Here is a 13386-nt window from a genome sequence, read left to right on the forward strand (position 1 = left end):
AATGGGGCATTATCACAACAATTTCGTAAAGAAGTACCGGAGGTCATATTAAATGAATAATAAAATTAATTATTATATTTTGAAGTGCGGGAAACAACACGGGGAGTCTGGAATTGGAGGGCATGAACCCAAGTTACAGCAGGGGTAGTTTGGCCAACTGACAAGGGATAAGAAGCAAGCAAACAAGGGCATTCCTATATTTAATGCAAAGGCAGGGTCAAAAAAGCTATCCCTTTCTTTAATCTGTTCATAATATTAGAAAAGAGAAGAGGAGAGAGAAAATAAAAAGAGAAAATAGAAAAGCTACAGAGTAGGTGTAGGATAGGACAGCTCCCTGAAAAATCCTCCATTTCCTTTTTCTCCCCCCGTCTCTCTCTCTCTCTCTCTCGGCTGCTGTTAATGGTACAGACCTGCTTTTGGTGGAGAACCTGATGCCTTTGATGTGTAAGTGGATGCTGTTTTTCTCTTTATTTCTTCCTATCTCTTACCGTGAAGAAGAAACGCCTCTCCCTCTCTCTCTCTCTCTCTCTCTCTCACATGAGTTTTCTCCATCTCGCACTCCTAGCTTGTAGCAAATGAAACAAGGGTGAGCTCTGAAGTCTCTCCTCCCACCTAAGCTAGCTTGTTCTATTTGCTTCCAGGTGGAATCCTAGAGGGGGTAATGCTTGGAAGTGAAGGTTTGCATAAGATTTTATGGTCTATTTCTCTATTTTTGTCCATGGGTTCCTTTGTAATTAGCATCTAGTATTTTTCTCTTTCATTTTTGCTTCTTTCTCTCTCTTGATTCTGTGTATCTGGGAGGAAGGTAACATGTCATGGATTTTCCTTGGGATTTCTTGTATCACTGAATCAAGGGGGCTGCATCAGCCTTGTCCTTGCTGGATCTTCTAACGGACACCCCCTCCTTTCTCTGTCCTTTCGTATCCTCGAATCTTTTGGTTGGATCATGGATTTGTATGGAGTTCTTGGAACCAATATAGAAAATCTAAGATGGGTTCTCTTTAGATTTGCTGATGCTTTGGCCATACGGTTCTGTTGGTTTCCCGTAGCAGTATCGCTGTGTGTATGGCATCTTCCCCTCCTTCCCCCATGTTTCCTGTTGGAAACCCATCAAAGCAAGGCCTTGATCTAAGATTCAGCTCTTGAATGATTTCACGCCCTCTCTCTCCACTTCCCTTCCTTCTATTTTCTCCATCAACTTCCTCGAAACCTCTCGTCCCTCGTTTTGCCGGTGTCTTTCCCAAGCAACCTGTCATGGGATCTTGTTTGCATGCCTTGGCTTTTGCTTCTCCTTGGTGGGCTGCCATCTTCTGGTCTCCCAACTTTTGTTTTGCAGGGTATTTCCCTTCTCTTATTTTTCTTCCTCTTCACATGAAATATAGTTTCATGTGGTGGGTTTAAGCCAAGAAGGCCTTCTGTTCCCTCCTTCTTCTTCTTCTTCTTCTTTCCCTTTGCTCTCTTGTTCTTGGAGATTGTTCTTCGTATGGACTTGTACAAGTTTTCTGATGAGTTCCTCGGCCCTATGAGCTTCTTCAACTCTCTGGGCCACATAAAATGATAACTATGGAAGTTTCTACCCTCCTGAGCTATGATCTTCCCTTTGTGTGGGAGGCAAGGAGGCCTTGGCCTCCAAGGAGTCTGATCCAACTTTCATGGATTTTGAAGGCCGCCAAGCCTTTAGTCTACATAAAATAATGTTCCCGAAGTCTCCCGCTTGTATCATTGGTTTCTATTGTCTTTAAATTGTTGCATGTTTTCCTTGGCCTGATCGCCCTTAACCTTTCATCTTGCAGGCATCGAATCAAGTGAAGGGAGGAAAAGAGAATTCTGCTCTCCTGTTTGGGGTTTCTGTTCCTTTGAGGGGTTGGCTGAGAGCCTAAAGTCCTTGGTTATGCTGGAGGCTAAGCAAAAGAGAAGGCCCAGTTGCAGCGAAGCTCTTGGGCTAGTACTCCTGTTGGATTACCACCCAGGCAAAATAGAGAAGGCCTTCTTCAGATGTTATCCACTGAAAACACCTCAGACCCCTCATGTTCCTCCAAGCTTCCAGTTCTAAAAGCTGATGAGAGGGCTTCTGAAAAGCTTGCCCTCCAAGAGGCAGATCCAGTAGACCTTTGTGAGAGACCAACTCCCAATTTCTCTATAAGGTAACAGTTCCATTGGACATTGCCCTATGATGTAATTGGCTGCTTCCAATAGGAGAAATTATTGCAGTTATGGTTTAATTTCTGGAGGACCTTTCGTATCCTTTTTCTTTTGCAATTTGTTTCTCTCACTTCCAAATCTTTTGATGTGGGGCTCAATCTTCACTGGATCTGGATATTTCCCCCCCTACAGTTCATGGTTTTGTGGTAACCACAAGCAGTAAACGTTCATCTTGTAGTTTGTGCTAGTATTATCTTATGTTCTTATACCAGATTTATAGATCCATCAGCAATGAGTTGTTGATTTCTTATGTGATTTCATGTTTGTGAGTTTGATATCGAAAGCGTTTTACGCAGCGGAGAATCGATCATGTAAATACTTCTGCTGCTTTGTTTGCGGTTTCAGTTCTTCATTCATATGATAATATGTTTTTGGGTTTTTAATTAACAGTATTATCTAATAACAAGGTTAGTGTCTTTGTTAATGGTGTGACTGATTTAGAGGGCCTAATGTTTGTAGCATGTATGCTTAGTTCCTTGGTGTAATAAGCATCTAATTTTAGAAAATAACATATGATATGATCCGAGTTGCTTGGTGCTGACTGCTGAGTCTGTTGCAAAAGATGGATCTCTTTGCTTGGCTTGGTCATAGGAGGTGGACTTCTAATGTTTTTTTTTTTTTTTTTTGGCTTGGAAATTTACAAAGCAGTAGATGATATATTGCTGTAAAGATCTAATAGATCTGTTGCTTTTGGTTTCAGAGATTATGTTTTCACATCCCGGAGCAAAGGCATAGAAACGAATTGGCCATTTCCTGAGCAGCTTTTACAACTTTGCTTGAAGCATGGAGTCAGTGATTTGTTGCCACCTTTCGAGCCGCCTGATTTGGTGAGAGCTCAGTGTGTAAGAAAGCAAGTAGAACCCGAGCAACCAGGTGCTTGCTTAGAAGCTGAATTGCGTTATTGTGCAGATACTGTGGGCACTGCTAGTATCAAAGGCCAATCTTGTTCTCTGTTACATGACTTGGTTGTAGAGTGTTCAGATCGAGCTCAATACACACCACGAGACAAAGGAAAACATACAGTTGATCAAGAAGTTGCTTTAGATGAACATGTCCATAGAGATGCTGAAATCTCCTTGGCAGTGAGAAGTCCTGATCAAACTGGAAGATTTTCTGGTCAGATCAGTGAACTTCCTTGCTCAGTGTCTGTAAATAAAAGTTTCTCAGAAGCATCATCAGAAGTAGAAGTTGCCGGGCCTGCTCCATCGGAAAAGAAGTGCAGGTTGATAGTAAAATTTGGTGCCATTTCTGTGACCAGCCGAGCAGAAGATATAGTATCCAACTCTAGCACAGTTTCAGATCCCATGGCTTCAAAGATTTGCCCTGTTTGTAAAACGTTCTCATCCACTTCAAACACCACTTTGAATGCTCACATGGATCAATGCCTTTCGGTGGAGTCTAAAACCAATCAGCTCCTGACCAACTTTTCAACACCCAAAGTTAAACCGAAGAAGAAGAGGTTGATGGTGGACATATACAAAACTGCTCCCCGTTGCACTCTTGAGGACCTTGACAGGAGGAATGGTACAAACTGGGCTTTGGTGACATTAACCAATGAGAACCCGACCGAGATGAAAAGATTGAAGTTGTTGCCAATGGATGCTAGAGATGAAGGAGCAGTCTATGTTGATTCGCATGGCATAAAACTTCGAATTTTGTCCAAGTTCAACGATGCACCACCGGTGATGTCAAGAGAGGACTCCCACCTGAGGAAGCATGCAAAGGACATCAAGGCAAGCAAGTGTATGTTGATCAGCAAGAAAAAGCGTTTCGCATCAAAATGTTCGGATAATATGAAAGTGAAGGCACATAAAAAGAAGTTAAGCTCATTCAAGCTTTTGAAAGCCCAGGTATGTGCAGCTTTATCTTTTTCTCACTTGCCAAGTACAATGGTTAGATTTTAGTAAACCTAGATGATATGAAAATTCTCCATAATCTAGCAAAGTATTGTTATATGCAAAGCCCAGTGAGTTTCAAAAATTTTTGGAAGTTGGAGTTAGTTCTATTCACGTTAAGTGTATGCCAAACTTAAGTAAACTTTTGTCTTCTCCATCTGCTTAGAGAGTTAAACATCTATATCAAACGTGTTTAAATTTTAGATTTACTAAAAGCCTGATGCAAGCTCCATATTCCCGAGTTTATCTCACTTAAAAAAAAAAACTGACCCAAAAGCTTGTTTCTTTTTCTTTTTTTTTTTTGAAAGGCAAGATTAAGCTGTGTATTGTCCATTGGTTTGGATGGAGTTTTGGATTTGCAATTGATGTTTTGTTCTGGGCAGCATAAATATAATTTATGAAGCTTTCTGGATCCCAGTTTTGTCAGCTTTTCCCCCATCTCCTCAAATTCTCCCCGGATATTGATTGCAGCCTTCCAGCTTTGTAGCATCTGCCACCCAATTTCTTGGGATTTTTGCTGTTATTTGGACATGCTTCCTGATCTCTGATGCCAGGCATAAGCTGCAAACAGTTTATATATAGTAGTTTACTCACAAGTTTTATTTCTGTAAGCTCTCAAATTTCTTCTCATATGTCTGCATCCTGCGCGACCAATTTAATCGCATGCTTGTCTCTATTTCTTCTGCTTTTGATGTTTGATTTGATGAGTTACATGATTTGGTAACCAGATTGAACCAGCGTCTGAAAGAGATTGTCATGTCGATACTTATCAGGCTAAGGGAGAGTCAAATGCGTGTGACCAAGTCAACACCAGTGGTTCTGCCACTTTGAGACCGTGGGTGTGCTCCAAACGCTCGGACCTCCCGAAAAAACTCAACAACAGAAACGACTACAAAAACTTGAAGAACGCTGTAGCTATCACCAGGGACGCATTGGCTGAGAATGGCCAACGAGACTCAGATAACTCTACTGCTATGAGAAGCCACATCTTGAAGATCTCAAGGCCATCCGAAGACTTGACCGCTGCTCCAAGGACCAAAAAAGTAAATCCCCAGTCAAACATGGTCCATACCATGGAATATGGGAAGAAAATGACTCCCAAACAACCTATCTCCAAGTTGTCATCAGAAAATCCTTCTTTGGCCAGTGGTCTTCTGCTGAAATTATCAAGATCTTCAGGGACTTTCACCTCTTCACCAAGAAGCAAAAGAGAGGAGGTTCACATGGGCAGCAGGCAGAAGTCTGATAACTCTTCTGACATGACAACTAAAGTTTCTGAGAATTGTCAGACCTTGGTGAGAGATCAGGCCTGTTCAACTTTGGAGAAGAATGTCTTAGTTGTAAGACCGTCCTTCTCTTTGGAAGCAAGCAAGGGTGACTTAAATGGGAAACCCACTACCTTTAAAAGGTTCCGCAAAAGCAGATCTATATTGAGGACGGGTAAACGAGAAGTTCGCTCTCTAGTCAGAGGGTTGTATGCCTCTATCAGGGATTTTGGCCCAGATGGTACTGGAGCCAATGAAACACCCAGGAGTCATCATTTTGGTCCCTCAGAGCATGTGCCAATGTCTGAAATGGGGGAGATCATGGACCAAGTGCCTTCAAGCACCATTGTTATCCCAGATTCTGTACGTGAAAGAGAAGCTCCAAGCACAATGGAAGTGCTCCCTTTGGAAGCTGAATGCCAGGACCCTGGAAATGAAACTAGAGACATGCAAGTTGAGGTCTCATCATCTTTCTCTGGGGATCATGCGACTGAACCTTCCATGAAAGAAGTTACTGGTGATGCTGTTACCAGTGGAACCACAATCTCATACAACCTCACACCAGCTTCTAATGCCAGATTCGACCTGCAGCGATCTGTGATCGAACGTGTGCAGTCTATCTCTACTAGCGAGCATCATGTACAAGTTGCGCAAAGATCGCTTGATAAGCAAGAAATGGATTGCGGTGATGTTCTGCGTGATCAAGACAATCGAATAGCTGATGATGTGGGACTTGAGGGGCTGAAAGACTCATGTGCATCTCAGTATAGAGAATGTCAGGTAGATACAGCTTCCATCCAGGAGTCTAGCGCTTGTTTAACCAGTCATGGGGATCTGGGGCCTGAAGTCCATCAAGAGAACTCATCCGCAACTTCTGTTAGAGTAACATCTAATCATTTGGCCAATGATGGGGAACCAGCTGAATCCCCTGAGTCAACTGCCTCAAATGTTTCTCTCCCATCTCCAAAAGACTCCAGATCCAAAGATACCGAGTCAGAAATTTTGTTGAGAGATACTTCAGCCCAAGATACGTTAGGCTCTGCAGTGCCATCTACAGAAAACAGTGGTGGAACTGAAGGAAGAATTGCAGAGAGAATTAATAGGGAATCTAAGGTGATTCTGCCAGAAAGCAAAGCGGAACAATTTCCAAAGGATCAGCCTTTCTGCTGCTCATGTAGGGAGAGCCTTTCCAAAGAGTCGCAGTTGGTGAAAAATGTCGTCACGGCTGGGACAACTTTACCTTCCAAGGGGAAGCAGATTTCCAGCCTGTACATTGGACCTAGAATGTCTTCTTCTTTCCATCCGTATCAGAGCCCAAGAGCTAATGGAGCTGCCACCTCCTGCTTGGAATCACCTACTCAGTCCAATGCCACTAAGATCTCCATGGACTCTCCTACAAATATCCCAGCTTGCAGCGATTTTGGTTCCCCTAGCCCATCGTCTCAAAGTAAAACCCAGTCCAATGCCAATCCCAGACTGAGATTGATGGGTAAGGATTTGATGGTGGTGAAAAAAGAAGAGCCTGTGCAACCTCCAACTTCTTTTTCAGACTACCTAACAAATGCCAGATGTCTCTCGCCTCTTGGATTTGCTTCGACCAACTTTGTGGTGAATCATGAGAACTTTCAGTGCTATCATCAGCTTCTTGACGGTGGTTCTGTCCTTGGCCGGCCTCCATCAATGGTCAGTCACCAAATGCTCCACTATTCACCTGGCTTGCAAGTTGGTGGCTTTGCAGGAGCTCCGACGCAAAATGGCTTGATGGATCATCACGTTCAGCAGAAAAATTCATGCAAAAATCTCATCTCCCCAGCCGTGTGCAGTGTTGGAAGGACAGATCCACCTCACCACCAGCGAGAAAAGCCATCTTCTTCCACTCGAGCTCCCTACACCATGCAAGAGGTCATTCTAATCGATGACGGTCCTGAAACGGAGGCGAAACGGAGAGGCAGCCTAGTGACCCCAGCAGGCTCACTGCCTCCACCAACACTGGGTCCAGATGCTATGCTGCAAAGACAATGCTCATATTTTCCATCGCAGAACCAATTCATCTCCAGGGATGTCGCAGGTGGCCCAAGGCCCTCTTTTACCAATTTGTACCCAAGGGTCAATGCTGATTTCATGAAGGGAGAATACTTCTCACAGGGTTTGGGTCCTGTTCTACCTAGCCCATTTGTATTCCAGTCACCTACACCAGGTCAGCTGAGCTCATTGTATTACTCGCACACTCATCGTTGATCCCATCTGTAACTTTTTGTGGAAGATATCTCCAACCAAACTTACAGCAGCACTGAGTTGTCAAATGTATGGAAAAATGTAGAGGGGAGCCAGAAAAATGGTGCTCTTTTGGGGGAGGCAACAGTTCTATGGAAAGAATGATGCTGGCAAGAATATGACAGTTGGAGTTTTGTAATAGTTGTGTGCTTATTTTGAAGTAGGGCTGTTTTGGCTCCAAACCATCCTGCAGAATTGCTGTCTTGAGCTGTCCTCGAAGTATGTTTATGTAAAGTTAGAATAATAAAATCTGCCTCCCTCCATCAATGAAAATAAGCCTCCTTAAACAGAATGTTATTGGTGGTCTGGCATTAACATCTTATTGTTTATTTTGATGCTTTTTTGATATCCGGATGGTGATGATGATCTATCGATATAATGATAAGCAGGAACTGTACTGATACTAGGAATATATGAACTAAAAACTTTTTCATGTAACAAAATAGGGATGCTTTGTGGAAGTTTTAGATTTGTATCTTGGGATCCTTATGAAAGCTAGTTTGTTGCCATCCTTTGCTGGAACAAGAGTTAGTTTTATGCCATCAATTTGGGGTTGGTTTCCTCATGGACTTATCAGGTAAGGTGCAATTCTTGAAATTCTTCATTTTATTTTTCCTAATCCTTCACACCTTTTCTGTTTGGTGGATATCCCGTAGTTGCTGCATGCGGTAACCATGGGCTGTTTAACTTCCCATTTATCTATAACCATGCGGTCTTAAGTAGATCATATCTTTATAGATAATGGGGGGAGGCAACAACATTGAGTTGTATCACACAACCATAAGGTGGCATGATTAATTCATATACACGGAAAGCTTTGGTTCATCAGGCTTTGATTCATGGCAGAAGTCTCCTGGCCTTCAATTCATCTTCCATTTATTCTCCAACTCTGACCTCCCCTCCAACATACTGATAAACAAAGGCCTCCTCCCGCTAGCAACCAGTCGATCCTGTTACTCTAAATATAATACAAAAATATGTACTTCACGAGCCGCAGTTTTAAATGAGATAGCCGGGAACTTTGACGACTTCTACTCCTCCTGTCCTCCATACTAATTACAAAGGACATGAGAAACAAGGGACCATACCATCCGTACTAGAGAATCCAAAGATGATACTAACAAATCGTGATAGCCCTCCCTTGCTTTGTCCTAACTTTCCAAGCCGTGTCACATGAAATATAGCCGTTACAAACGTACCTCATTTGTGCTTCCCGCTTACACAGAGTACAGGAGAGCGGAGATTTTTTTGCATGAACAGTAATAGAAGGTACACGAACAGCTCGAAGGGTGAAGTGTGTCCGAGAGAGAGAGAGAGAGAGAGAGAGAGAGAGAGAGGCACGGATGAGAAATAGGACAAGACATAGGAGAGAGATCTTTTCCATTGGCACCAGTAACACTTCTTCATTTCCTCCTTTGTTTACCCTCTCTTTCTCTCTCTACGGGGAAGGGGGATTGTTTTTTTTTTTTTTACCTTTATGGTTGTTGTGAGATGGGCCTTAGTGTGGTGGAACCTGTGCTGCATGGGGACAGCGAGACAAGCCCATTAAGTCGGTGGTGTGAGTTACAAAAAAGTACTTGATGGTGTGAGTGGAGGGATGGTGGACGTGGTCCAACCCTCTTCCCCCACGTCGCTATCGTTGCAGTGCGCCGTAGACGCAAAGCCTCGGGGTTCCCGCATCCACCCCTCGGCGCTGGGCCCGCCCTTGTTCCACTTCCTTTTCCCTCTTTCTTTTCCCCTTTCCTCTAGAATAATTTCAGATTGACTTTATTACACAAGTACTTTAGTCCTGTGCAAGTGCACGTGATGCCCTTTGGTGCTTCGTGTATCATAACTTGTATTGGATTTTTTTTTTTTTTTGGTGAGGAAACTTGCATTGGATTTTTACTACAATGTAACTCTCACATTCTTAAGTTCTGGACACAGAAACACTTCAAGGTAACAAGAGTTGTTCTAGATATTACCTTGTGATAGAGTTTTTCTTGTGATGTTTCTAAATCTGCAAAATTTTTAGTGTAGGTTTGGATCTAAACAGTAAGACACTGCTTGATTTTGTGTTGTATAACAAAAAAAACAAGCTTGATCCATAACAAGTGGCACTTTTTAATGTAAATGCTTTACACATGGGAAGACTTCACGGAACAGGAAGAGAAAAGGAGATAACAATGACACCTAATAAAATTACAACTATTCATGCAAACAACAACTATTGTTAGTCAGAGAATCTATAAGAAGTGAGTTCCATTAGTGTAAGTAATCATTTTGCTTCTATCATGCGGACTTTTTCTGTTCATTTGTTTTGAGTTTCATGAGTTCATTTTTAGGAGGAGAAAATGAGAATTGATCAAGCGGCATTCGGACATCTATTTTTTGAATCAAAGGCTAATCTATATGCATGATATCATTTATTTTATTAAATCTAACCCTCTTGATTCTATCCATATGGTCACGCTCCATTTTCGTTCTATGGATATATATATTAAATTCAACTACAAATTCTTCGTTAGATTATGAGATGACTTATATAACATTTTTACAATATATTAGGTGTTATTTATTTGTTTATTTATGTAAGTAGTGCTACTAGCTAGGCCAACCATTTTATTGGACAAATTTAGTAGGATAATCAATAATGATTTATGTTTTTTATCAGTATGACATATATTGAGTTCAAGAAAAGTTGTATTTTAGTATTACTTAGTTTGGCTGATGTCGTATTGATGCAAAAGATATATTATATTATCTCTCTTATTAGAATTATACTATTAAATGATCTATAACTATTTTTTGCTGCTCGATTCATAGTTAAAAAAATATATATTTAAATATTTATCAATCTTATGGTGAGATAACGTAGTTTCTTTGTTGCAGTACTACGTAGCAATGTTGTTGGCTATTATAATTAAAAATTGATTAATATTTAAATAATAATCATTAATAATTAAAAATAATAATAATATTAATAAAATAATTATCAACAAATTATAATAATGATATGTTTAGATTAATTATATATTTATAAAATATTTTTTTAAAATTAAAAGAGGTTAATCCCTCTTTGTTAGTGCATACCCATCCATTCTTTGAATGTTGATGCCCATCAAAATCAGACCCCCGTTTTCTTCCTCAAATGTTAGGAGAGGATCGATACAGCCATATTTTGTTGAATAATTATTGTTTTTTTTTTAATAGAAGAATAATTAATGTTACTTAAACTATTTTTATATACAGTAAACTGTCATGGTGGCCGCTCTAAGGTGTGGGAGCACGTTGTAGGTATGCTTCTCACGGTCAAAGTAAGAGGTGAAATTTGTAGATAAAAAGCGGGGGGTGGGAGGGTTGAAAAACGAGATAGTGGCCTCCTGTGGGGAGCGTACCGCTTGTTTTGTGCGGAAAGGGAGAGGAACCGGCCTTTCACTCTCACCATAAAAGTGGGGGTCCCACCACCCTACGTTCCCTTGCTTTCTGCAGTCAGCCAGCACGGGAGGAGTGGTGGATCCACTTCCTCTTTTTTTTTCGATAATGGAATTACACCTGCCGCGCCAAAAAAAACCTAGCTGCAACCAATCAAATTTACCCATGGATGAATTAGAAATACAAAAATAAAAATAATAGTTAGGATAGAGAATACGACCGCATTATAAGATCGTAAATTAACAGATCTGATATATTAAAATTGATGATACCCTTAGCATACGTCAGCCTGATTTTTTTCAAAATACAAAATAATAATAGTAGAATCCTAGGATTTTCTGTGTAGGTATTTCATTAATTTGTAGGAAACGAGCAAGCCCCAGGATTTTTCATATTTGCCTGGAGTAAATTCTCAACACAACCAAAATTTATTGGTCGTTTTGTATTTAGGTGTATTGAGCAGAATGTAACTCGAATACATGCCTTGGGTAATCTAAGTAGCCCAAGCCAAATCTAACTTGGCCAGCAAAATATCCAAATTTATCCCGACCTATTTTGACATTTGGCATGATTATATGGCTTGAAACTATATACTAATTTAAAAATTTTTAACCTGAAATTTGGATGACTTTAGCTATGTGTTGTTGGTTCAAGCGAGAATCGCATTGGATTGAGATATAATGTAGGAGCCTACATTGGAAACAATCCAGTTGGGCTTGAACCAGGTCCGGTATGAAGCCTTCTTTCGTAGATTCGAATTAGGGTTGTGTAACGAGATTAACAAATCTCTAACCTGTTCTTGCATGAAATGAATTGCGTAATGAGATCCAGCCCAACCCTAGGTAAAATTATGTGCCTGTTGGCCCAACCCATCAAATCTTTGATTTGGATCTGGTTATCATAGCCCATGTTGCAGCCTGAAATTTAGGTTTGCTTGGAATATGAATGTTCAAGTCTTGCAGCATGTCAACTTCAATGTCTTCCAGGCATGTTTGTTCCAACGAAAAGAGAAAAAAAAATCTTCGAGGCTTTTGCCATTGGTTGTTAATCATAATTCTTCAGTAATCTCAACCCAATTCCATAATCTGGTGAGAACATAAGACTATGGGGTTTTTAGTGTCGAATCTAGGAAGTTGTTAGTGCATCCACAATTGATCAAGATTATCACATGTTGGTGCTTGACATGTCCCTTCTTGTGTGTGGTTTGTAAGATGGATTACTCTGGGAATGCATGAACAGAAATATACATACAATCATCATTAGCATCATCACCTCATTCCTCACATTGATTAGCATTTACCTCATCATCCTCGATGGATTCGGTCGGAAGAAGACTTTTTTACTTGCATATGTATCCACGTTCAACTTTTATAATTTACAAGAAGACTCTTTTTTTTTTTTTTCCCCATCAAATTCCGAACCTTTATCACTAAGGTGATCTCATGTAATTCTCTCCTCTTGCCTACCCCATCTATTATTATTTGAATCCTCCATTTTCACAAGCAGTTTGTTTGGGAGAATCATTCACTGGAGATCTGGAGTCAAATTCTGCCTTTGTCAAGATTTAAACAAAAGTTTAGGGGCATTAAGGAAGGCTTACTCTCATTGAATCAACCTATATTTGGATTCTGGCCGTGGCTAATGTTGCTAGACAAATAAATGTAAAGGCAAGCATTTTATATATTCTTTGCATCTGAATACAGTTTGGCAAGAATAGCATGATGTATGTTTCATCAGGAAAAAAACAAAAAAAGAATAGCATGATGTTTGTGCTTCACAAATGCGAATAGCATGATGATTGGATAGCTTGAAATGATGTAAGTGCTTAAATAAGGGCTTAATCTTTCACCATCCTAAGTAACAAAAACAAATGGTGAATGGAAGCCCATAGGCCAGTCAAAATTTAACTGTTGATGGCACATTCGGCAGCAGGGCCACATTTCCATTTAAAATGCCAATAATGTTACCGATTAATGTGTTCCTTTCTTTCCAACCATCTTCTCTGAGACAAAGCGGATTCAGAATTGTCTACCCTGAGAAAAAGCTGAATGCATGCATTTGGATCTCTAAGGTCTGGCATGCCCCAGCTCCGGCCTGATTGGCTTTTTGTCTCGAACATATTGGATACGTAATTGAGCAAGAAGGAGAACTAATTTAGATAGGGTTGGATTAGGTCAAGTTCAAAAATTCTCACCTCAACAAAATCAAACAAAAAACCAGCTTCATGGTCCAGGGCAGGTCAACACCAGTTTGGGGCTACTGTAGGTCAAGGACCCACTTTGCACCCCATGGCAACACTATTTCACATATCCACCAACTTAATGTGAAGCCCATAT

General features: G+C 40.7%; 1 protein-coding gene across 4 annotated transcripts; it reads left to right on the forward strand.

The window, feature by feature from the left end:
* Window positions 1-286: 286 nt before the first annotated feature.
* On the forward strand, window positions 287-7951 carry LOC105050032 (uncharacterized). 4 transcript variants are annotated; one of them, XM_029266100.2, is made up of 5 exons: window positions 307-444; window positions 642-677; window positions 1794-2144; window positions 2903-4052; window positions 4826-7951. In XM_029266100.2, exons 3-5 carry the CDS (start codon window positions 1996-1998, stop codon window positions 7598-7600), a joined length of 4074 nt encoding a protein of 1357 aa, XP_029121933.1. In that variant the 5' UTR covers window positions 307-444; window positions 642-677; window positions 1794-1995; the 3' UTR covers window positions 7601-7951. The 4 variants fall into 4 exon arrangements, with proteins under 4 accessions (XP_010928185.1, XP_010928187.1, XP_029121933.1 ...); XM_010929883.4 differs by lacking the exon at window positions 642-677 and having other exon boundaries at window positions 287-444; XM_010929885.4 differs by lacking the exon at window positions 642-677 and having other exon boundaries at window positions 287-444; window positions 4871-7951.
* The last annotated feature ends 5435 nt before the right edge of the window (window positions 7952-13386 follow it).

This window comes from Elaeis guineensis, chromosome 8 (assembly GCF_000442705.2).
Source record: "Elaeis guineensis isolate ETL-2024a chromosome 8, EG11, whole genome shotgun sequence".
Taxonomy (NCBI): domain Eukaryota; kingdom Viridiplantae; phylum Streptophyta; class Magnoliopsida; order Arecales; family Arecaceae; genus Elaeis; species Elaeis guineensis.

Excerpts from the sequence above, each read along its gene's own strand:
- LOC105050032 (XM_010929883.4), top strand. The coding sequence starts at position 1,996 with ATGTTATCCACTGAAAACACCTCAGACCCCTCATGTTCCTCCAAGCTT. Across the intron at positions 2,145-2,902 it reads ACTCCCAATTTCTCTATAAG|AGATTATGTTTTCACATCCC; the intron begins GTAACAGTTCCA and ends TTTTGGTTTCAG. Across the intron at positions 4,053-4,825 it reads TCAAGCTTTTGAAAGCCCAG|ATTGAACCAGCGTCTGAAAG; the intron begins GTATGTGCAGCT and ends TTTGGTAACCAG.